Source organism: Pinus tabuliformis, chromosome 3_2 (assembly GCF_031772625.1).
Source record: "Pinus tabuliformis cultivar Carrire ecotype Pingquan chromosome 3_2, CPIR1, whole genome shotgun sequence".
In the NCBI taxonomy this organism is placed as follows: domain Eukaryota; kingdom Viridiplantae; phylum Streptophyta; class Pinopsida; order Pinales; family Pinaceae; genus Pinus; species Pinus tabuliformis.
Genome location: NC_142302.1, coordinates 177,171,991 through 177,198,472, shown reverse-complemented (window position 1 = coordinate 177,198,472; position 26,482 = coordinate 177,171,991). Strand labels below are relative to the sequence as shown.

At 37.1% G+C, this 26,482-nt stretch overlaps 1 protein-coding gene across 1 annotated transcript; it reads right to left on the bottom strand.

Annotated features, from left to right (window-relative positions):
- Nucleotides 1–1,383: 1,383 nt before the first annotated feature.
- On the bottom strand, nt 1,384–12,828 carry LOC149180365 (putative E3 ubiquitin-protein ligase LIN). The gene is given in 18 exon segments (XM_089416080.1): nt 1,384–1,424; nt 1,526–1,777; nt 1,916–2,059; nt 2,284–2,360; nt 2,363–2,393; nt 2,494–2,616; nt 2,776–2,907; nt 2,984–3,103; nt 3,186–3,310; nt 3,420–3,726; nt 3,839–4,096; nt 4,212–4,356; nt 7,708–9,024; nt 9,176–9,333; nt 9,656–10,051; nt 10,153–10,216; nt 11,343–11,946; nt 12,334–12,828. Coding segments are annotated over 18 exon segments (4,629 nt in total). The 5' UTR covers nt 12,692–12,828; the 3' UTR covers nt 1,384–1,406.
- Between the last annotated feature and the right edge of the window lie 13,654 nt (nt 12,829–26,482).

The window sequence follows — 26,482 nt, the reverse complement described above, 5'->3', positions numbered from 1 at the left end:
GAAGTCACAAGATCAAATCTCCTCGATGCCCTTGAGCTTAAGACCAACATATGATCTTTTCTATACCTAAATCAAACTAAAAAAATTTACTTCCTATAAAATATATTATTATTAATTATTAATTATTTTATATTATATTAATAATTAAATTATAAAAATAATAATCCATAACTAAATACCTCTAAAAATTATATTATAAATATTATATAAATATAAAAAATTCAAATTTCAAATCTGCATGGTCAAGCCAACCCAAAGCTTGACCCAAAAAAAAATTAAAAGTATCAAATATATTATTATTGATTTTTTATATTAAATATTAATAATTACATTATAAAAACAATAAATATAAAAAAATTAATAATTAAATTATAAAAGTAATAATCCATAACACAATACCTCAATTGGTAAATATTATATTATAAAATATTATATAAATATAAAAAAAAAAAAATTTCAGATCTGCATGGGTCAAGCCAACCCAAAAAAAAATTAAAAGTGATTAATATTTTAATATCACCAAAATTTATCACACCTTCATTTAGGACTCCGAAAAAACGAACTTTTATTTCTACTAGTTTCACAGAGTGTAATCCACAGACGAGTGCATCACCCCAGCTCATGTTTGTCCCGTGATACTTCAATATTGTTGTAAATACGACAATCAAGGCACCCACATTAGGGAGTTTCCTGGTGAACAAGTCAATTTAAACGTTTGAAGAAGAATGGCAAAATAATGCTCTCATTGACTGAGTTAATGCAAAAGGATGTGACTGAAAGAAAGGCAAAGTAAATGCTGGAGGACTCATTGACTGGTGAACGAGTCAATTTAAACGTTTGAGGAAGAAGGGCAAAATAATGAGGACATATTGACTGAGATAATGCAAAAGGATGATGAAAGGAAGGCCAACTAAATGCTCGAGGACTCATTGACTGAGTTAATGCAAAAGGATGAATGAAAGGAAGGCCAAGTAAATGCTCGAGGACCCGTTGACTGAGTTAATGCAAAAGGATGAATGAAAGGAAGGCAAAGTAAATGCTCGAGGACTCATTGACTGATGCAAAAGAATGTGTGTACCTGTCTGTCGTTGCTAGGGACGTTTCAATTAGAGGAAAAAGGACATTTTGTTGAATAGTTAGTTACTTGAGAGTTTCCCAATGGAATTGGTTCTGCCAATGGGATAGGCAGAAATGATTTCATTTTACACCACATATTGAATCATTCAACAAAACCCACTGAAACTGACAATTATCATTAGGTAGTGGGACATGAAACTGTCATTCAGATTTAGTTGCATTTAGAAATCTCGTCATTGTACAATCTCCTGGGTTGCATTTAGAAATCTCGTCATTGTACAATCTCCTTGGTTGCATTTAGAAATCTCGTCATTGTACAATCTCCCCTTTCAAGTTAATGACCAAGCCTGCAACCATAAGCAAAATGAAATTTTACCTGTTAGTAGAGATGAATGATATTATTTAATGTCATTAGATAAGGTAAGATAAGATAACCTCCGCTGATTACCTGAATCCTCCCATCCTGAGATCCACTGAATAAAACTTCCCCATCCTTATCCACTGCCAAGCAGGTAACTCTGTTGTTTCCTCCTCCTCCCGCATTTAGTGATCCTCTTCTTGCTAATCTTTCTCTCGACCACACCTCAATAATACCTGATTTGGACCCCAGAAATATGAAATCATTGTTTACTGCAATGCATCTGACTTCTGCTTGCATTGATAGAGAACCCATAAGAGTGTTGGTAGAAAGATTCCAAACCTTTGCCGTCACCACAGTAACAACAAATACTATCAATTGTGTGCACTCCAACTACTCATAATGTACGTCTCAAAAAGAATCCAAATCACATGTTAAAACTCCTAAGTAGTAAACATTGTCAGTTAACAACCTTCTCACCTTGGCAGCCACACCATCCACTACAGAGCCACCGGCATAGAGATGATTGTCATGGATTTGTATGGCATAGATGGAATTTTTCCCGAACAACTTTCTTACTCCTGAATCAAGAGTACGTACGATACCACAATTCAAATCTATCTCCTGCACTTGTCAATTCAAATGGGTTACGCTTATGTCTTTGACCACCAAAATGGTTCTTGGTGGCAATGCAATTCAACCAAAAGGTAATTTAATCTTATGCAAAGAGATTGATCAAATTCTGCATGAATTGTACATGCAAAAAAGCAATTTCTTTAGTGTGGTTGTATTAGATATGCAATGGGAAAGAAGTGAAATGGTGGTCCATCCTGAAAGCACATTCTTACCTGAATACTATAATCTGTGCAGCCACAATAAATTTTCCCTTCTGCCATGGTAAGGCACTTGACATTCTTGTTAGAATAGCCAACTTTGAGCTTCCGTTCCAATTATGAATCTGCAACTTGTCGCATGAGATTGACAATACCTAAAGCACAGATGTCATCTGCATTACATGATCATAACCTTTTTTGAAATCTCAATATACAAAAACTGACCTTAACTCCAGTCCCTTGAGTGACAGAGCAGGCCATGTCACCGTTAAAATAAAGGGCTTCTATTGGGTCTTTCATGTCATGGACCTGTATACAATGAATTTCCTCTCGTCCTACTGCCCAAACCTGCATAATAGAATAAATAGCCATGTAAAACCCAGTTTAAAAAATAACATCAAAACATAAAGGAAATCAACCAGCAGCAAAACTTTGTATTAGCAAAATAATGAGGAACTTTTTAGAGGAGTTGCAAATTTATTGGTCCTCAAGCATATGGAAACGCACCCTGACAGTCTTGTCCAGCGATCCAGTGTATAAAATTTCTCCTGGTTTTGAAATAGAGATTGAAATAATTGGCTTGGTGTGCTCTTGCACTTCTTGAATCAGATGTAAAAGCATTTTTCTTCCATCCCACACCTTAACACAAACGAAATTTGAATGAGAAACCCCTGGGGCAAAGTAAAAAATATGAAAAGAAGCTAGGAAAGTATACCTTCAATGTGCCATCAGAGTGACCACTATAAATTCGATCTCCAAAATGAGCAAGTGAGCGAACCTCTCCATTCATGCTGGAATCTAATTGAGCTAATTCTGCGAAACTGCAAAGCTCGGACTGGTACCCAAAGGATTTATGCTATTTTTAGTAAAAAGATGTGTCACAATCTTGATAACTCAGAGTAGGGGATGGGACTTACAATGTTCACAAATGGCAGGCTAAGGAGAGATCTAAGTATATCAGCAGCTGCTGAGGAGAATTTCCTTAGTTGCCTTAAAGGTTCACATATTCCCTTTACATATGCACCTAAATCTTTTAGTCCCTCTGTGCTTTGTAATAAGCAAAGAGTAAATATCAATAAAGTGTCTTGGAACCAGAAACAACCTGATAAGTCGAATAAGAATTAGAAATTTCAAGAAGAAGCTAAGACTACCTGAATCATTAATAAAGCTGGTCAAAGCAAGTGTTGCAAGGATTCTTTCTTCCAAATTCCTGGATGATTGCAAAATCATAACAAATGATTCCAACAAGCATTGACGAGCTACATCCCGAACACCTGTATCTGGTAAGACCTTCAGCATATGTGTGAGCCATGTTGCGGCAACAAGGCAAGGTCTTGCTAGCTCCACAGAATTGTTTTTAAGGCATTCTCCTAAAGCTTCAAAGACCGAACCAAATTCAAAGTTCACGAGAACAGATACTACTCTTCTATCCCAATCTTTAGCTGCTTCCTCCTCATCCTATATAACATTTAACAGAAGAAGCCAAGAAATTTAACAAGGGGTCAGAAACAACAGAAAGCAACCAAAGGTTTTGCCTTTACAATCAATTTCTAAACTAGAGAATTCTTACAAGAAATTCTGGTGATTCACCCTCCGAATTCAGCAGTTTCTCAGCTTTCATGAAAGCATTATAATGTTTGTTGAAACCTGCAATTCTTAGTAACCAGGCCTCAGTAAGAGGTTTGCCAGATAAGGAGAATCTACCAGAAAGAGCAACTATAGTTTTTGCTGAATTTATCTGAGAAATAAGAATCTCTTTAGCTTTTAGCCCTTCAATCAGTGTCTCTATAGCTTCTTCACGGTACATGCTCATCTTGCAAGGTTCTGCCTGGAAAAAAGAATTATGTTAGTTGTCAGCTCCCAATTCTTAGATCAGGGCAAGATTGCTTACGAGCTTAACAGTAGGCTGAGGAATTAAAAACAGAAGATTAAGAAAGTATGACCAGAAGATCGAGTTGGAGAAGAAGACTTGCGACAACTGGGCATTGCTCCAGCGGGGCCATCTGAAGATATGCTAGAAGCATATGCATTGTACTGAATGCCCCCTCACCCTTTATGATTTGAAGAACCTGAGTGTGCAAAGCCCGCCTGAAGCCAACATGAACAAGTATTAGCTGAAGATGTTTTTCTTAATGTCCACAGATTTTCTCTGGCATCCAAGAGATAATGCATATTGTTGAATTACTCTCTTCAAAAGTCCATCACACTGAAAAGATATATTAACATACTTATGTCCATGCCTTGAATAAATATCACAATCTCCAGCAGTCAACAAAATTTAACTGGACCAATAAACATATCATGATTAGGTACAATATATGGGAAACCATTAGGCATCTCTATTCTATATTCTACACTAGAACCTCGGGTTGTGAATCAGAAGGCCTCCAAAAACACCTAAAAGGTACGTTGAAGAGGATGTAGAGTGAGGCGCCACAACAGCAAACTTAGCTGAGCCAGTGAGAAGCATAACAGCTAACGTACTGGTTTAGAAATTAAGATGAACAACTACAAATTGTTAATCAGATCAAATTTGACTTCTTGTGAGGAGAGACCTGAATACAAAGAGGGATATCACAGTGCGTAAAGTGTAGAATGTAAATAAAACCTTAAAAATTCTAAAAAGGGTGGGCATGGAAAGAGAGGGAACAGAATGTTATTAACTGAACAATACTTGAACGGCAAGATTGTGTGGAAAAAATGAACTTGGTTAGTGTACAATTGATATAATTGTTGTTGCCTCGAGATACATTTTACAGTAGGAAGATGTAAAGGAGTACTGCATTGTGTATATAGGTCAATACTTCATTATAATTTAAAAAAATCATAAAAAATTGATAATTTTACATATGTCAATAATAATATAAATTTACTAAAAATATATAAATTCTTAAAGTTAAAATAAAAATATAAGAGTTAAAATTATTGAATAATAATAGTCACAAAAATTTACTTTGATAATGAATTGTTATATTTAATTAGTTTCTATAAATAATTAATGAATATTTATTTATTATTTATTATTTATGAATTATTAATGAAATTAGAAATTAGTTGAGCCTATAGAATTTAGAATAGATGGTGACAGGGTGTTCTGTTAAAGCACTCCACGGTTAAAAGGTTATTGGTTCGAAACCCACTCATGTTAAGGGTTGGTGTGGCCTAGGCCTGGTGGGGTGATTTTAATAGCTTAGATGCCCCTGATCATGACTACTCAAGCCACGAGTTCAGGACTCACAAAAAATGAAAGAAATTAGTTGTCAATGAAAAAAAAGAATTAGACTCAATTCACACTTGATTACACCCTAAGGTATTTTAGAATGACAAAGGGCACATATTTTTTCTTCCCAAGATGTTTTAAGAACTGACTGGGCATGTTTTTGCTAGCCTTAGGTCTAACCTCAGGTGGGGGGTTTTGGCTAGAGTTAAAAGTAATTTTGGGGAACCTGTTGGATTCCATTTTGTATAGCTTCTTCTTATACATGAGATACATAATCAATACATGACATAGATCAAATGATTAAAAAAATTACATCTTAAGAAATTTGATACTTCTTTTGGGAACCTTTGACTTCCTTGTTGTATAGCTTCATCTTATAGATGAGATACATAATCAATACATGACAGGGATCAAATGATTAAAACAATTACATCTTAACAAATTTGATCCTCCTATACGTAATAAATTGATTTTAACATTTGATATGAAGTAACTAATACATGATGAGAATTAAATGATAAAAAAAATATACCCTTTAAAAAATTTGATCTCTCTTAGTGTTTAATATATTCAGATTTGATATGCTTAGCTAAGAACTCCTCTTCCTGAGACATAAGGAAACAGGTTAATGGTTGAAAATCCAGAGGCATGTGGCAAGAGCGAAAGCCTGCCCTTTATGGACCACCTGCAGGTAATTCTAAGTGGTCTGGTTTTTCTACGTGGTCTGGTTTTCCTTGAATAACAGTGATGAGTCAGCCTAATTCACTAATAGTAACCAATGATGGTTATCCGCACCACTGGTTTGATAACTGAACTATAATATATTTCTCACTTTGTGAGAGATTCAGATTTGATTATCTAAAAAAAAATTGAATTATAAAATTAACTTATAAGCAAATTGTGAAAAAAGATTTTCTAAATAAATTACTAAAATATAGAGATTCAAAATTAGATCTAGATAAAGATGTGCATCTTCTGAAAAATTAAAATCTAAATACAACATGAAATATCAATAAAAAAATATAAAAATAACCTTATTTTAAGTAATAATTATTATTACTATTAATTATAAAAGTAATTAATATATATATATATAACAATATTTTTAATTATGAAATTCATAATTATTTTACAATAATGAAAAAATAAATAAATAATTTTATTTGTAAATAAAATTATTATAAGATTATGATTTATCTATATTTTATGTCTAAAAAATTATAATTTATTTTATATAACATTTATTTATATATAATTATTTTGAATATAAATTTTAATGTTTGAGTTGAGAATATTTTTAAGAAAATTTTAGAATATTCGATAAAAGTGAAATTCTTATCATTTATCTAACTATCTAATTATGATAATTAATTAAAATTGTAAAAATTATATTCTAAAATAAACTTATTTATAAATATAATTATTATAAAAAAATCTGATTGATAATCGGTAATTTTGAAGACTATTTCAGCTTGAGCCATCATTCATAATCGATAATTTTGAAGACCATTTCAGCTTTAAGCAGGCTACGATAACGCTTTTTGTGACCTACATTCACAGCTCCGTATCGGCAACAGTGTGGGGAAGTGAGCAACAGCGCATCACATAGTGATAGGATAGATTAGACCTTGGAAGCAGACCTTGAACATAATGATAGATCAAACCTTGGGAATAGACTTTGATATATCAGACAATGAGAGCAATTTTGACGTAAGGATAGATCAGACATTGACCAGGAATGGAGATAAGGGCTTTCCCATTTAGGCGTATAGGGTGTTAAGAGTTTTTCATTAAAAATATTTTTTCCTTGGGGAGATTGGTGAGTAAAAAGGATTTATTTTTAAAAAAATCTCATTTCATGAGCTTGGGACTAGTTTCCTTCTCCAGGATATTCGCCTCTTGGGCTGATCCTACACACAGGGGTGATGGATCCCGTACTTCTCATCCACATTACTTTACTGACTAAGAAAGCTTTGAAGAGAAAAGTAGCGTAATGTGAATGGAGATTCACAAAAGCTATGAATCCAGTAGTTCCTGCGTGAAAGAACCTTGAAGACAATGACACAAGGGTTCCCACTTAACAGAACCTAGAAGAGAAGAATGCATTTTTCTTAAAAACTTGAATAAAACAAGCCTCAAACTGAACTAATCTGTAAGATCAAGAGCATTAGAACACTAAGAGATTGTGTCAAAAGAGTTCCTGGGTCTGACAACTTTACCTATTCAAGCGAACAAGCTCTGAAATGAAAGCAATGGCAATGCTTCTTTCCCTGTCATTACCGGTGTGAAAAAGTTCCAAAACTGGCACCAACCCAACTCCATGAGCTATCAAGCTTCTGCACCTTCCATTTGCTTGAATACAGTAAAGAAGAACAGAAAGCGCAGAAAGCCTCACTTTACTGTTTTTACATTTCAAGCTCTTGATGAGAGCAGGAAGCCCGTTCATAGAAATAACAGTAAGAGAATTCAACAATCTGCTGCGGTCATCTCCACCTCCAAGCATCCTTTCCAGCATCATTATGGCAGCCTTCTTTGGCTGGAAGCACATCTGAAAATGTGTCTCTTTCTTTTCAATATGTGTGGTAATTACATGGACTAGAGATGGAACAAGGTCATGAAATGAAAGTTGTATGGAAGATGGTTTCAACTGATACATAAGAGTGGCAGACTCAACAACTCCTTTTTTTAAAAGAGCAACCAGACACTCAAAATCTGAGTCTGCCTTGGAAAGAATTTGAGCCACAATATCATTTGCAGATACAATCTCCGAAAGAATGTACACAGTTGCTTTTAGTATCTGCATATCAAGAGAATTAGAGAGTATTTCGACAAATCTATTTATTATTGCTGGTCTAACGAGGAGTGATTGAATGGTTGGCTCTCCTTTACAGGCTTTCCATACTCTTGCAATGGTCAAAACAGTTGATTCACAATCATGCAAATCCTTAGAAGTGGAAAGGATTGAAACGGATGGTACTAGTTCGCTCATCATTGTTTCAAGGAGAGTTTGACTGATTACACTGGTTGGGGAAGAAACGGGGGTCACTCTGCTTATAAATCCCCCGTGAGATTTTACTCCGGTACGATTAATATCAGGGTTTAAAGTCGGATTTGAATTTAATCCCTGCAAGCAAAGGCCATTTGAAGAATTTGCATTAAGAAAGTCTGAAGTATGAAGTACCGGAGTTTCAAAGAAACTGAATTCCATGGCTAATTCAGGATTCTGTTCTTTCCAGGAACCAATGATCCTTTTCAGTAAGATGTTTGTATTTGGGAGTGAAGTGCTTCCAAGAGTCTGTCTAGTGATTGGACATGTTGTGTTTCCTCTGCCTAGCCATTCCTGAATTGCTCGGCGCTCATATGTTTGGCCTGTCTCCAGGGTGACTGGGTCTGTGAAAAGCTGACCTGTTATGGGACATACAAAATCCTTTGGAGGCCTTCTTCGAGGAGTGGATTTACCAGATGAATGAACCAGATAGCTTTGGCTAACATCCTCTTCACTTTCTGCCATCGGTGAGGATATTTGTATTGGAAAGCTGCATTACAAAGGAATAGCCAATTTATTTAGCAGTTTTTTGTTGCAGCTGTAAATTGCATCCTTGCATTACTTCATAAAAAAATCCACTTAGACATTTATTTGTTTAGAATTACAAGCATGGATTGTGATCGATATTGCATAAAGTATACCTGCTTTCTGCTAATTCTGCCTTATGCGTTGTGCAGTCATTCTCTAATTCAGTATCCTCAAGACCTTTCTCCTCATCCTCACATATGACTTCATACAGATTTCTAAAGCTTACTCTCGAATGGGTAGAACATCTCATGCTTTTCTCCCAAATGCCATCCTGTACTTCCAACAAAGGACATTAAAAAAACACCATTATATTTAGAGTTTCTTCAACAAGATTGTTTTGGATCAAAAGCTATGCAGTATGTCACTCATACAAGAAAGATTAGGAGGAGAACAAGGAAACTGCCCAATGATTAAAAACATGGCTAGGTTTCTGCAGTTTTTTGAACTTTCAGGTATTAACAACAGCACTCAACAGTAACACAAATGTTACAGATGTACAACCGTCAGGTTTCTGAAGTATAGCCCTTTTTTGAATGGCATGGCCACTCTTACTATTTGTCCTCTATGCATGAAGTTTAAATCATTTGAGTTACCTCTACTTCAAGCTCAGGTTTGGATGAAGCAGCCCCTAAATCGGCAGATGAATGAGTATATCTTTGTGGAAAATGGATAACAGAATCGATATCTACTTTGAGCAGTTCTGAGAGAGAACTGGACTTCAGATCCCTTTTTGTCTCTAGATGTTTCGAGGAAATGGCCTTGGTTCTGGAAGTTCTCCCGTCAGGAAAAACGAGCTTTGACAACATTAACCCATCTTCTGCCAACTGATGCCTTGAGGATACTCGTCTGGAGTTTTTCTGAATCCCAATGGAGGTCGAGGTTACTTCCATTCCTGTTTTCACTTCAGATTCCACTTCAAGATCACCATTATATACACTACCATTGCTAACATTTGTTGCTCTGCCCTCTTCCTCTTCCCACAAGCCCTGCTGCCATTTCTAATAATCAGGAACCAGCTTAATGAAATAAGTTTTCAGATCTATCAAATCCTATAGCTGATAAGAAGAAGAACAAAACTGTTTGACCTTACATTGTTCCTTCCGGATAATGCTTCTGGTTCATCATCTATAATCCTGCTACTTTTGGATGCACACCTGAGTATAAATGCCAAACCCAGCATGAAAATTAGGAAAGCCTCCTGAAAGAATTAGAATATCTCATCACTTAGTTTTTCCGTCACACCAAGCTGAAGCCCAGTCACTATGCATTTCAATAGTTTTTGGCTCTAGTTTGCAAGCATTCTACAAATAATTTTATGATCTTCCACAGTTAGTACCAGAATCATAGAATTCCTATAATCAATTTCCTGTTGACGTAATGAAATTCACAAGAAAAGTCTTCAGCGTATCTTAGTCACATATTTTCATCTCATTGAGATATGGACACAGTGAAATCCATAATCGATAGATTTTCTAAAAATAGTAAAATCCCAAAGAGAAATAAGGTTGGGACCAAGGAGGGGCACTGAATTCCAGGAAACTAAGGAAATGATAAAATAAGTAAATGCAAACAACAAGGGGATAGTGAAAGCATACAACAGCGAAAAAACTATAATGGCTACCCTAGAAGGGTTTCAGAAGAAAAATTGAAATATTGGAATAGGGAACAAAGTACATGAGCGTGAGCAGATTTCATCTTGAATTTACTTGGCCGTGTAGAAATACTTATTCTGAAATTTCTCTTTGTCTAAATGATTTTGTAATCAAGGAACAAATACCTACTTGGGTGAGTTTGACACATTATTCCTACTGTTCTGTTTTCTACATTGCAAATGCAATCCCAGGACCCAACATTATCAGACATTTTGTTTTCTGCTAGCGGATGGTCAATATATATTATTTGATTCTTTATGCAAAAAAATTGATGTTAACCAGATTCCGGCCATGGCTGAAACAAAACGATCTGTTACCCATAGGTTTTGAGTCAACAGAAACTGTTTTTCAACACTATTAGGAGGAAAAAAAGGTCTATGGGAAAGTTAACCCGTCAATCCATTATGAAAGAAAAGAAACTACACTGCAGACCAGCATAAAGTGATAAGTTTTCCAACTCATTAGATTTCAGAAGATCCTGCTGGAACAACTATGTTTTCCAATACTATGGACGCATTTTTGACTGACTGAATTATTTGGTATTAGTGTGTAGTTTTAATGTTTTTCAGTAATTAGTTAAAGAAATATTATATAATAAAGTATGAATATGGATGCTATACATCATTACATTGGAGACGCTTCTCCACTGCCAGCTGAAAATCCATATAACGATGAAAAACCTGCACTCCTGGGCGGAACAGGTCCAAATTTTACCGACTGAGGTATCGATCGACTGAGCTCTTGTCTTGGTGTCATCGGAGGTTCTGCAATGGGCATCAAGGGCTGCATTCCCTTCTTGCTCATAGTAGGATCAAAATTGATCGAATCCTTATAATAGCGTGTATATAGCCTGGTATTTTCATCTAAGGACTCCTGATAAACCTTCTCCAGTTGTCTCAATCTTTGGGCCTGTTCTGAGCTCAAGGTGGAACTGGACAGTAAGGATTCGTTAAAATCATATTCATCTGTGGGGAAAGAAGCTTGCGTAGACTTAGGCAGCACCTCTGAAAGAATCCTATGTCTCTCTTCGGTGTACCATCCAACGATGGAGGCGAGATGAGGAAGGAAGAGGCTCTCCCACAGCTCCGGTGCAAAATCAATTCTAGAAAACAGAGGCTCTGCAAGAAACATCTCCAAGATATGAACAACGGCATTTGTATCGTCGTTCCTTATTTTCCAAAGCAAGGCCAGATTGAGATGTGCCCAGGCAGACAGATAAGAATTAGGAACACCTGCAGCAGGGAAAATTTTCAGGAGATTTAATTTTGCAGCAAGCCTAGAAACCCTGGCGGATTCCTAGAATTCTTATAATATCAATCATAAACATTTGGCCAGCCTTTTTCAAACACAGACAGATAGGAATTAACAACACCTGCAATATGGAGCTCTAATTTTCTGTTAAGTTCAGAAACTTCGGTGAATTTTTATAATTTTTAAAACATGGATTATAAATATTTAGTCGAACTTTTGAAAGATTTAAATATTCTTTAAAAAAACATGGCAGGTTTTCACACAAAATAATTTCATCTTATAAATATTTAAGGAATATTCATTTTCAATTAACTAATCTTTCGGAAAATTACCCAAATGACCAATATTAGCCCCAAAAAATTTCTGACCTGCAGTGGTTTGCCTTTGTCTTTGCCTTGCATCCAACAGAGCGCAAACCTGCAACATCTTCTCTGCGTATTCTAATCGAGCTGCCTTTGTTTCCGTATTGGATGTACTTATGGCTTCTTCTAAGGCATCAATTCCCCAGTCCAAATTGGCCAAAACTGCTTGCTCTGCATACACTACCACTTGGCTAAGCTCCGGACCTCCTTCTCCTGATCCTGATGCAGCTAACCTCTCTGCACATTGCTCTTTGTGTTGAAGCCTTGCTTCCCTGTTTATCAACCTGTCCTGTGTGAAACTCCCGATTGTCAACCTCAAAAATCTTCCAACATCACCATTATCCATAATGGTCTTACTGGCCATTAGATGTTAAGTGTTTGTTGCAATAGCTATAACAACACAATACACCATCCCTCCATTCATTCAATCTGTCAGTATTACACACATTCTCAGTCCTGAGCCCAATTTCTGAATTTCTTTTTCAGGCCTTGGAATGTCTAGTAAGCATGAACATCATTTGGTTCTGATTGCTCTACATGATTATTTGATTTGTTGTAGCTTCTTTTCATTAACTAATGGTGACGTCTTGCGCTGTGTTGGATTTACGTACGAGTACAGAATGCAATGAATGCCATAATGAAATCACGAGCGGTATGTGGTGATACATCCTCCTACTCGGTGTATAACCTGATGCAAAATTAATTGTTCTGAATTCAATTCAGTAAAACCGTGTGACTCCATTCAATGCCATTCCCTGTCCCGCCATGTTTATTGATTTAAATAAATGAATAAAAACAGTCTTCCGCGAAAAAAATTTGGTTTAAAATTCGACCATATCGTCCGTCAGTGAGTTATAATAGTTCCTCTCAATTCTATTTAACGGAGTTAACGAAGATGTTATTGTTAATGTTCAATTTTATTTAAAATTTTATTTTTTTAATTATAATAGATAGGGTTGTTGGCTCATTCTAACTTAAAACATCGTAGGGTTAAAAGAAAAAACATGAAATTGGTTGATTGATTGATTTTGATGACATCAACGAGAGTGAACAACTTAACTTAAGGGACGAAGAGAACAACAACTCTCTTGTGTTTGTGTTTTATCATTTATATTATAGTGTATTTTTAAACTATTTTTTTGGTTCAATTTAATATTATAGTGTATTTTTAAACTATTTTTTTGGTTCAATTTAAAATATGCAATAGTTCTAAAAAAAATATGAAATTAGTTGTATATTTAATTTTAATATTGAGTTAAATTTATGTTTTTATGCATTTTAAGTGATAGAAAGAGAGAAAGAAATTATTTTAACATTCATGAGGCTAAAGATAGTCTATGGGACAGATTGCTTCTTCATCTGCTTGATGTATTCGGCCCTTTTTCTGTGAAGCTTCAAAATAAATGCTCCCAGCTTCTCGACAAACCCCTCACTAAATAGATTATCCTAAGAGCTAGATGCTAGCATAACTGCATAATTTTCCTTGTTGTCCTTGAAGGTCTCACATTCTAAAATGAAATGTTTTTCTGTTTCCACTTTTCTGGAAGAACAAAAAATGCATACTCTTTCCTCCCACACTTCTTTTGGCCTTTTCCAGCGCCCTATTTCACAACGGAGTTGATGAGAATTAGTCCTTAACTGAGCAATAAGAATTTTGGCTCTCCAAGAGATATTGGCCTCTATGTATGCTTTTGGTTGATGACTATGAGTGGGATTAAACACTTCAATATAATATTTTTTCTTTCTTCCTAGCTCTTTATCCCAAGTACACTTGTGGAACTTTTCCATAACAAAAGCTTTTATCTCTTTGATGTTTATGGGACACACATTCAAGCAAATACCCCATTTACTAAACCATTTGTTATTTTGTTGCATCCAAGTATTTTTTCTCTTGCACAATCTATCATTAAAGACAACCTTAGGCCATCTACCCTCTTCCATTTGCTCAATTTTTTTTAAATACCTTATGACTCGCACCATATCAATTGCTTCAATAGGAGCAGTCCCTATTTCACTTAACAATATAGCATAAGGAACTGCACTTTTAATCTTGAATTTGTTTGTAATCAAACGCTTTTGAATTTTCTCAATTTGTCTCCACTGCATGTCGGATGTATTGTTGGCCCATAGTTCACAACCATAGAGAATCACTGGAATCACTAGAAGCCCAAAAATAGTTTGAGTGGTTTTCCAGTCCCATAACTCTACCTCTTTACACCTATTTTGAAAAGCATAAAATGTTTTCCAACCCCCCAAAGTTCTTTTCTTTCTACAACCATTCCAGCTTAGACTTTTGTTGAAGTCAATTCTGAGATATTTGTAATCCACAACTTCTTCCAGAATGTTGCCTTCAAAGTAGAACTTATGTTGGTTATGTTTTATTTTCTTAGAGAAAACCACTACTTTCATTTTGTTAATATTGACTTGCATCCCCACACTTCTACAAAAATGCTCAAGGGATAGTAAGTGCTCTTGCAAACCAAGAGCCGATTTAGCAAGCAGAATAAGGTCATCTGCATACAAAAGAAGCCTTATAGCAAACTTGCCCAAATAGATACCATCACCCCCTTACGAATTTAACCACTCCTCAAGCTTTTCGATATATAAACCAAAAAGGGTAGGAGACAGTGGGAAACCTTGCTTGACCCCGATATCGCTTCTGAAACTTTCAGAAATGTCTACTGAAGTTCTAATTTTGACTTTCACCTCTTCATACAGCCTATGCACAACTGCTCTCAAATGTTTAGGAACCCCAAGTTCCTCCATTTTGTGTCAAAGCTTATCCCTAGGAACCGAGTGATGTTTTTCTAATTATTTTAGAAAAAGATAATTATCATCTCACTTCATCAAAATTATTAGTTTTGGTGCAAATTTCTATTTAAAATCTAATCTTCTTTTCATAATAGTTCAAGTTTTATAAGGCTTTTGGCTCATTCTAACTTAACCCAAAATGTTAGAAAATACAAAAAAACACAAAATTATGGAAACTTTAACTTTAGTATTTTGTCAACTTTTGGTTTTCATGTGCATATTTAGGTGATAGCTTCCTCAACTACTTTAGAAGAAATTTCACATCATGCCACACTTGAATGAATCATTATTTGTATTGCAAGATCATGTTTAAAACTCAACCTTTTCATCATAATATTTGAGGTATCATAGGGGTCTTGGTCTATCCTAACTCGACCAAAACTCTAAGCAATCCCAAAAGACATGAAATTGAAGGGAATTCTAACCTTATATTTTGTCCAATTTTCATTTTCAAGTGCAATTTTAGGTGGCACCTACCCCCACTACCTTAGAAGAAGAAGAAGGTTCATGTTGCCTCACTTGGATGAGATTGTTATTTTAGCATAAAATCGTGTATGAAATTCAAACTTATCATCGTTATAATTTAAAGTTTCTTAGGGGTTTTGGCACATTCTAACTTGACCCAAAATGTTAGATAATCCCTAAAAAAACACAAATTTGATTGGAACTCTAACCTTGGTATTTGGTCATATTTCCATTTTTGGGTGCATTTTTAAGCGACACATTTGAAGGAGATCCACTTCAACGTAAGCATTAATTTTAGTGCAAAATTATATTTTAAAATTTGACCCTCTCATCATCGTAGTAGTTTCAGTTTTTCGTACGAGTTTTGGTCCATTCTAACTCAACCCAACCCAAAATGTTAACAATCTCAATAAACATAAAATTAGAAGGAACTCTAACCTTGGTATTCCATCGTATCTTTCATTTCTAGTACATTTTTAGGTGATACCTTCCCCAACTACCTTATAATAGATGCAGTTTGTCTAGAACACCCAAAGCTTTTTTTTTTTTTTTAACACTAGGACAATCAGTAAAGAACACCCAAAGCTTTTTAACCACTGGCTACAACAGGCGGGGCAGGGCGGCTGGAACCCTAGCCGCCTCCACCCTATTTTTGTGTTTCCACCAGTTCATGTTGCACGTCGTCGTCATTGCTTTTCGTGGGTGTCCCTCTATTGCGGTTTCATTCACCGAAGTTCCCTTCCTACCGTCGTTGGTGTATTGCTCTAACGTTGGGTTTTGCTTCGGTTTCGTCATCGCCCTATTCGTGCCTCCATTGACGCATTGGCTACCATTATGGTTGGGGGTATTTTTCTTTTTCCTTCATGGCCATCGTGTTTCTTCGGCAGGTGCTCTCTGTGCCCTACTCTTCTGCTTCCATTCATTGGTTTTTTTGGAGTCGTTATCGGCTACTTGTTGGACTTCGTAGCCACTTTCTTGTCGCCTGGGGTTCCTTCCTGTCATTTCCGCCATTTTGGCGTGTTGGATTTGGGGTTTCCACCATTCTTCTCGGAGCTTTTTGGCTCATTTTCACACTGCCCATTTTTGGGCTTGTTTTAGTGGGAGGTTTCGGCCTTGATGGACTATTTAGGATGTATGCCTGTAATCAGGCTTGTTGGAGCACCTCCAAGTGTGTCCAAGCTAGCCAGAGAAACTTTCAGATGGTTTTTTTACTAATTTGCGTGTGTGCCTTTGATGAGGTCCATCTAAACACCTTCAGGGACGTCCAAGTCGATCATAACATCTTCCGATTGTTTTTTGTTTTTGGTCCATGTGCCATTTTTTCTTTCAGATTTTTGTTGGAGTTTGCTGACCCATATTGTAATGCTTGACTCCCATTTTCTGGCTATACTTGGTGCTCCCTACGGGGTTCTGTAGCGATCTTGTGTGCCCTCTTCTCTGATTTATTTTTACAATTAATGTAAACTTTTTTCGTTTTAATGAAAACTGCTGGTTTTTTTTTTTTTATGTAAATTCAATGAAATTATTTTTAGCGCAAAAGTTCATATAAAATTATTGGTGTTTTAACCCATTCTAACTTGACCCAAAACATCAGGAAACCCCCCCCCCAAAGGTAAAATATATGGGGACTCTAAACATGGTTTTCTGTCAAAGTTATGTTGTTGAGTTCATTTTTAGGTGTTACCTTCCCTGATTAACTTATAATAAGATTCACACCATCTCACTTCAATGTCATTGCTATTTTAGTGAAAACCCTATTTAAAATTTAACCTTTTGATCATAATAGTTCAAGTTTCATAGTGGTTTTGGCCCATTCCAACTCAATCCAAAACATGAAACAATCCTAAAAAACATAAAATTCATGTTGAGAAATGGCAACAAGAAATTTGAGGTTGATTTGTCCTTGAATTAAAGTGTGAATTAAAATTGAATTATATTCTCATAGCAACTTGTAAATAGTTAATTAAGTTTAATTGGCTTAATTAGCTTAGGAATTTTGAGTTGGAAGTTTTTTTGTAGTCATGTATATGTTCTCTCTAAATTTTAAGGGTCCAGGGTGAGTTTATTTGAATTATAATTAGATAACTCAATTTGACTGAGTTATAAACAGTTAAACTAGTTCTAATTGTTTGTAGAACTAATAGAGGTCTAGTAGTGAGTTGGTGCACTAGTGCATCCTCAGTGCTACTCCAGCGAACTGAAGATTCCCTCATGATAAACTCATGCATGTCAATTCAAAGAAAGACCCAGTTGAGATTAGAGTGCAGGGACAATGTACTATCAGTTTTAGAGTGATCCAAGTTGTACAGATCATGCATGTAATCAAAAGAGGACCTAGATTTGGATTGCAGTTATGGAAGAAGGAATTCCCAATTAAATATGGGCTATTCCTCTCAGGAATTGCGCAAGGAAATAGGGGCTTAGCAAGCAGCATAAATTGGCTAAGTGTTGGTCAGTGTGGGCTTGTGAGGCAGAGAGTTGATCATACTTGTGCAGAATTGTTCTTGTGAAAACAAGATTTGTATTATCACTCAAATTTCTAATTAATGTAATAAATAGTCAATGTTTTGAACAGTGGCTTTCCCCAGAGAAATAATTGTGTTATGTGTCTTTGATTATCTTCCTCTTGTTGATTATTGTTTTTAGTGATCTATTGGTTTCCGTTGTTTAAAGAGTAGAGTATATTTTTGTCTTATGTTTTAGTACATTACATGAGTTGTGAATCTACAAGAAAATTCTACAATTCATGGGGACTTTAACCCTAGTAATTTGTCATTTTTTTTTCAAACATATTTTTAAGTAACACCTTCCCCAACTACTTTGAAAGAAGATTCACGATATCCCACTTCAATACAATCACTATTTTTAGTACAAAATTCAACCTTATGTTCATAATTGTTCATTTTGTAACCTAATGAGTTAGCTCAAGTGGTTGAGAATTGTGAATAACATGTAGGAGGTCTTATTCTAATTTCCCTAGGCCAGTTGCCTCTACATATGTGGGCCTTACTTTATGTCCCTCTTAGGTTAGCATACAATAGTCTACATAATTTGAGTTACACTAGGTACCATCCTTGGAATGAAGGGTCCCTAGGAGTTTCCTAAGGATATATTTTATTAAAGGGAGAAAAGAAGTTTAGCTTTCATCAAGGTTTTCCCCTGCTCTAACTCAACCCAGAGTATTAGACAATCCCAAAAAGCACCAAATTGGTAGGAACTCTAATCTTGGTATTTTTTCACATTTTTGTTTTCAAATGCATGTTTAGGTGTTTCCTTCCCTAACTGGGTTAGAAGAAGATTGATGTTATCTCACTTCAATCAATCATCATGTTTAGTGCAAAATTATGTTTTAAACCTAAGCTTCTCAACATTATAGTTCAAATTTCATAATAATTTTGGCCCATTCTAACTCGACCCAAAATGTTAGACAATCCCCAAAAATGCAAATTCGATGAGAACTCGAACCCTAGTCTTTTGTCATATTCCATTTTTAAGTGCATATTCAATAAGGTGATTCTTTGTAAAACAACCAAATAAATATGGCATAAGATGCAAAACACCTATGAAGGAGGTGACATTGAAGAAATGAAAGATAAGGAGAATCTAAAGATGGATATTGCATATGAAATAAGAATAAAGAAGTTAGCTCAGAGGGAAGAAGTTCTCAACGATTCAAAGAAGACAAAAAATATCAAAGCCTACGATTGCTCCAAATATGAATCTAATGAAGAAAAAAGCTAAATTTGTAAAAAAAATCGATAAGAGGATTTGGCAAATTCAAAGATAAGCTATTATCCAAATGTTTTTAGTGTGGTAGAATAGGTCATTATGCTTTTGAATGTCCATATGAAAAATTGGAGGATAGTGATAATGAAGAAGATCTCCTAACCATGAAAGCTCAAGCCATTGATCATCAAAATGAAGATTCATATTCAAAGGAAGTGATGTCGACACAATGAGCAAGAGGTTTGTAGAAGAAATTTAGAAAGAATTTGAAATTTCCATGCTAGGTGAATTGTCATTATTTCTAGATCTACAAGTTGTTTAATCTAGGAAAGGAATATTCATCTCCCAAACTAAATACATTAAGGAAATGTTGAATGAATTTGGGATAGAACACTATGCACGTGTCAACACACCCATGGTCATGGGATGCATGTTGAAAATGCAACAAGATGATGGAGCTTAGTGGAAAGGAGTCGCCTTCACTAAGTGGGCCCACAGGCTATTTTTGGCGCATAGTCTATTTTTAGACATATGGATCATGGTCTATGAGTTGCAGGATGTTGTTTATGGATGATTGGTCATGTTGGGAAAAATAGATGGACTTCTATTTTTGGTTCACAGCGGAGTGATCAGAGTCTACTTTTAGACTGTCAGGCTAAAAATAGAAACAGTCAAATATTATTAGCCCTTAGTAATATTTGGACTCTAAACATTATCTTATTCTCTTGGAGCACTTCAGTTTGAGCTACGAATGTGGCACATGCAGCTGACAAAAGGAATCACGTGGTTTCTTATGTGTTAGTTGAGCTATTGCATGGAGGACTTCAGTTAGAACTCATGCATGTGAGTTCTGTGGAGTTGGATGTGGAGTTGATGGAGTTGTGTTCAGTTTGACTTGGTTAAACTAGTTGTATTTTAGTCTAACTAAAGAATACACTAGTTATGAGTTGTGTGAATTAAATATTAATTAATTCACTAATTATTAACTCATAAAGCAACTGAAGAATACATCAGTTAACTCAGTGCATGGACAGTTCAACAAAGACAGGTGTTAGAGGTAAGTGAAAGGGTGAGTTGTGACTATCAGTTGTGCATGAGATTTGCACATGCATGGGATTGAGTTATGCCAATGAGGACTGCGCAGTGTGGGCCAATATGAAGGCAATTGTAGCCTGTGCTCACGTGATTTTCACTAGGCATTATGCAGTGGAGGCAGGCAAAGCAACGGAGGAGATTTGAACCTGTGACTTGTTCGGATCTGAGCTAGTTTTGTGTGTAACAAGTGGAGATAGTACTGAGTACTTGTGAGGAGTATTGTACCATGTATTGTTACATGTTCTCAATCAATATAATATACAGATAGTTCGGGGTTTTCAGCTATATGCTTTCCCCGTGATATACTGTGTTGATATGTGTGATTGATGCTTCAATGTGCGCATGCGATTGTTTCTGAATACTACAAATTGATGATCAATAGTAGAGGAGGTTATGTATTATGCATGCATTCCGCAAATAGTGTATAATCAGGATAATCTCTGTGAATAAGTGTCATATTATTCAAAATTTCTACATGGTATCAGAGCTGGTTGATTTGTAAAAAAAGTTCTACAGGATATCAAAGCGGGATTGATCATCAGATCTATTATTCATAAAGTGTTTACAATTTATTTTTTCAGGCAGAGTCTATAATCGGGCTAGGTAGCCTCTGGATTCATCCTTCTTTTGGAAGGTGAGATATCCGGTGAATGCCCATACAGTCGATCTTTGTACGAGAAATACTTTGTTCTTGCGAATTTTAGATCAGAGGCGGTTGAGTTTGGAGCTGGTGGACTTTGAATTTGCAGCAGTGTTTTCTTGGTATCAACGTGGCAATGTCTTTCAACGGATTGTGATTGGAGTATGCTCTTGAGGGTAGCTCGAATTATATTGCATGGAAAGACAGGATGGAGGCGGTGTTAGATGATAATGGGTTGAAGGATTTCATAGATGCTGAAGTCCCAAAACCTATTGATGCTGCTGAAGCTGTGGTTTGGCAAAAGAAGACAGCAAAGTGTCGAAGGATTCTGTTGGAGGGCGTGAAGGATCACATTGTGTCCAGCCTGCATGGAAAGGCTTCTCCATACTTGATGTGGAAAGTGTTGATAGATCTATTCCAAAGCAAGAGCGACCAGAGGAAGTTGGCGCTCAAGGATAAACTCAGAAACATTAAGTGTGAGAATGGAGACAGTATGCCCAGGTATCTCACGAAGTTCACCCAGTGCCGGGATGAGCTGGGAAGTGTGGGGGTGACTGTCGATGATGAGGACTTGGTGAGCTTGGCTCTCCTTGGTCTTCCGAAGAGTTGGCATTCCTATCAGGACTCTGTCAATGGTCGGGAGAAATTGCCAGGATGGGAGAGACTTTGGTCGGATCTTGTGCAAGAGGAGATCAGACGGAGCACCAGAGACAGTTCTTCATCCATGCATGATGAGGAGAAATGTGCCTTAGCGAGTAAGGCGAAGAAGGGGAAGAAGAAGGTTTCTCTTTCCGAATCCAGTTCTTCCAATGATGGGAAGAAGGTTGACAAGTCGAAGGTGAGATGCTTTCGTTGTCATGAGTTGGGCCATTATGCTACTAATTGCCCAAAGAAGAAATCCAAGAAGGGATTCGGGGAAGGATCTGAAGGTAGGCACTTGCTTCACAGTTCGAGTTGGATTTCACACTCTTTGCATGCATGCTTTCATCCATGGTGGGAAGTGGTTGGTTTCTTGGCAGTGGAGCTTCTTTCCACATGACCGGTGACAAAAGTTTGTTCAGTACTTTGGAGGAGAAAGATCTCCAGATACTCATAGCGATGGGTAATGATGAGAAGTATAGTGTCTCAGGTGTAGGCACGGTTACCTTTCAGAGGGAGCATGGAGCTCGCCTTACCTTGACCGATGTCAAGTATGTACCAGGACTGGAGAGAAACTTGGTGTCGATCGCGATGCTGGAACACAGAGGTTGTGATGTAGTCTTCAGTAAGGGAAAGGTTTTCCTTAGACACATCATCACTAGACAGGTGAAGCAGATTGGTTCACGGGTCATGAACCTGTATGCTCTTGAGGTTCAAGATGCATGCAAAGCCTTGAGCAGTGAGGCAACTGATGGAGACTTGGTGGTTGAGAGGGAGCGTATATTACCTCTCAACATGCAGAGCTAGAAGAAGTCTTAGACGATTGTGGAGGAGCCACGATTGGTGCAACAACTTCAGGAGGTTGTGGAGTAGCCACAACAAGGGAAGCTGAGAGGAGATCGAGTAGAGACATCTACTCATGCAGAGACCTCCAGTAGGGGGAAACTTCGAGCCAGGTGGGCTGAGGGATCGCATGCAGCCATACCTCCAGGTAGGAGGTGGGGTGATGTGGATTGATCGTCCCAAGGAGGAGGGGCAGGATCCTTGAGGTACCCAACCTCTTGGATGAGACCTTGCTACGGGAGCCCCGATGTGGAGTAGCAGGAACTGACTGATTGGGTAGAGACAGATGCGGATGGAGCGGCAGAGAGAGCGACAGTGTAGGGAATCCCAGGACAATGCATAGCTAGCAGGCTGCAGCAATGCGAGAGGCACAAGTGTTTTGCACAGTGCTAGGTGGCACAGAGAGGTGTGAAATGGTGCGAGATGCATGGAGATGTTGCAGTAGCGTAGATGTCAGAGAGGGAGCACTTGTCAGCAGCAAGTAGAGCTTCAGCATTAGAGTATGTTCCTAGCCCAACAGAGTGGTCAGTTGGGAGTGTTTTTGTTCCAAGTGTTGTTGGAGCAAGTAGACCGGGAAAATGTGTTGCATGCAGAACATTCCAGAGGCAGGATAGGGATTGCAGATAATCCATATCTTGTTGAGATGGAGTGTTGAAAATGCAACAAGATGATGGAGCTTAGTGGAAAGGAGTCGCCTTCACTAAGTGGGCCCGCAGGCTATTTTTGGCGCACAATCTATTTTTAGACATATGGATCATGGTCTATGAGTTGCAGGATGCTTTTTATGGATGATTGGTCATGTTGGGAAAAATAGATGGACTTCTATTTTTGGTTCACAGCGGAGTGATTAGAGTCTATTTTTAGACTGCCAGGCTAAAAATAGAAACAGTCAAATATTATTAGCCCTTAGTAATATTTGGACTCTAAAAATTATCTTATTCTCTTGGAGCACTTCAGTTCGAGCTACGGATGTGGCACATGCAACTGACAAAAGGAATCATGTGGTTTCTTATGTGTTAGTTGAGCTATTGCATGGAGGAATTCAGTTAGAATTCATGCATTGTTAGGATATTCCGACACATAGGATATAGTTAAGTTCAACTTGGTCTAGTATAGAGTTAGGTTAGAGTTAGGTAAAGTGTGTTTCTTTACCGTTGTACATTTTGTAACTTACAATCCGACGGTCACGATATGTAGTGATCCGACGGTTCACTCTCACCTCGGTATTACCAACACTTGATCCGTGGCTTGACACCCGATTGGTCCATGAGTTCTATTTAAAGCGCATGGAGGGTCATTGTTCGGGTAATCCGTGCATGAGAGAAGCTTATGTAAATTTTCATTATTTGATTAATAAATTGCCTGTAGTACCCACGTTGGGACAGGCCGTGGACTGTTTCCCTCCTTGCACTTTGAGGGTTTTAACCACGTCAAAAATACTGGTGTATTGATTTGAGATCTGGTTGTGAGCGGTGTCCTTTTGGTATTCTTTCTGAGGAACTTACCCTGTATATTCCTACATGGTATCGGAGCTATTTGAGGGCCGCGTCCGTTGGTGATCCAAATCTGAAGCCGGTAGAACTGCATGCGGCTGTCGTTTCCTAGATCTGCTGTTTCTGACTGCTTTCGGGCCGAGAGGACTGCTCTGTTGCGTTCGGAGCATCTGTTCCAGTGAGGAACCCCTTTCGTTTCACGCGAAAAGGTTTCCGGTAGCCCTAGCTGCGTCATTTTTCAGATCGGGAGGTATACAGTGTTTTTTTTTGCAGTTTACTGTTATTTTCTCTCTGCTTATTTCGGTCTCAGTTTATTTAGCCTTTTTTTTAACCGGATCTATACCTTTCATTTCTGCGTATGCTCTTTGCCCTGCGACTCTGTGCGATCTGGGCAAATCAGAAACAGAAAGGAAGGATTTTTCTCATGAGTATGCTCTTTTCCCTGCACCTTAGTGTGATCTCGGAAAATCAGAAACATTGAGAAAAATATTTAGTTTTTCGGCTAAAGCTAACCTTGAGATTTTTTTTAAAAATTTCTAGTTTTTTGGCTAAAGCGAACTTCGTGCCGCAACGTTCGTTTTTCTTTGCATATTCGTGTTGGGTTTTGTGTTTTGTGTTTTGTAGGGAAAAAGAGCTTTCTCAAGGCAAGCACGCAAACCAAGCCCCCCCCCCCCTCTCTCTCTCTCTCTCTCAAATTTTTTGTATAGATCAATTGGTTCAAAGCTATTTTAAGAGAGTAGAGGTCTTGGGTTCAAGTCTCCATTTTGTGGGGGCGGATTTTTTCATTCCCGCACATTCGCGCACTTTGCCGGCAACGTCAACAATTTTTTTTCAAAAAGCCATAACTTCTTCATCCGGAAGCCTTTTTCAGAGCCGTTTTTTTTAAAACCGCCTATTTTTTCGAGATCTATCCATTGGAACACTTACTTTCAGCATCTTCAGCTTCAGTTTTTTTTTTTTTAATGGAAAGTCCATGCCAAGTCATTCTTGACAGCACTAACTACTTCCAATGGGTAGCCTACATGGAAGATTTACTTAGAAGTAAAGGTCTCTACAGAATAGCCACAGACCAAGAGAAGAAACCAAAAGATGAAGACAAGGCGGCAAAATGGGAAAATAGACAAGATCAAGCACGTGGTTTGATAGGGATGTCTATTTCTTCTGATCTTAGATTCCACATTGCAGAACTTGAGACTCCTCATGAAGCATTAGAAAAACTTGCTAAAGTTTTTGGGATTAAAAATGAAATTAGAGCCCATCAACTTGAAAATGAGCTGCTTACTTTGGATCCTAATAATTTTTCTTGCATTGAAGATTTCTTGTCCAAATTCAAGACCCTTAGATATCTCTTGGAAGGTGTTAAAGTTAAGAAAGAAGATGGTAACCTTATTTATTCCATCCTTACTAAGTTGGGACCAGCCTACTCTGTATTTGTTTCCACTTTCCATTCTACAAGGGAAGCTTTCATTTGTCAAGGACAAGAATACAAGGCCCCTTCCTTTGACTCCTTTTGTGATTCCTTAATAAGAGAACAAGAAAAACTCTTACACCTTGGTCTTCTTAATCTTGGAAACTCTTCCACGAAAGCATTAGCCGCCCAGCAGCAACCAAATTCAAAGAATCCTAAGAAGTCATATCCTCAAAAGAATGGTCTTAAACCATCTCAGCCTCAAAATGAAAGATCATTTCAGCAAAATGATAAGACCAATAAAAACAAATGGAAGAAGACTGATAGACATTGTAACTTTTGTAATCGAGATGGCCACTTAGAATCTAAATGCTTTAAGAAGATGGAAGCCTTGGAAGCCGCAATGAAGAAACATAACATCCATGTGGAGCCTACTTCAACTTCAACTTCCGGAATGGCACTTTTTGCATGTCATTATCAATCATCTCAGTCTGGTTATGCATTAAATGTATCTTCTTCTTCTTCTCATTCTCATGAGTGGCTCATTGATTCTGGAGCCTCTTGTCACATGGCCAAAAACCAAGCCATGTTTTCTTCTTTAAATGATTGTAACACCAAAAATATATATATTGGTGATGATAGATCTCTTAATGTTGTAGGGACTGGAACTGTTCATCTAGACAATGGTCAGTTTAATGATGTATTATGTGTTCCAACCTTATCCTGCAACCTTCTATCTGTCTATCAGATAACTCATTCAGGTGAAGGTAAAATTGTTGAATTTTCACCTCATGATGTTGTAATCAAGGATCTAAAAGATCCTAAACAGATTCTAGCTACTGGTCTTGCTGATGATTCCAAAAGGTTGTATAAGTTTCACAACTTTGGGTCATCAAATCTTCCCTCAGTATTTGTTGCTCATAATGATGAAGTGAGCAAACTTTGGCATGAGCGATTTGGTCACTTAAACTATCGCTCCCTTCAGCATCTATGTAAAGAAAATATGGTGACAGGTCTTCCTATGGTATCTTGCAG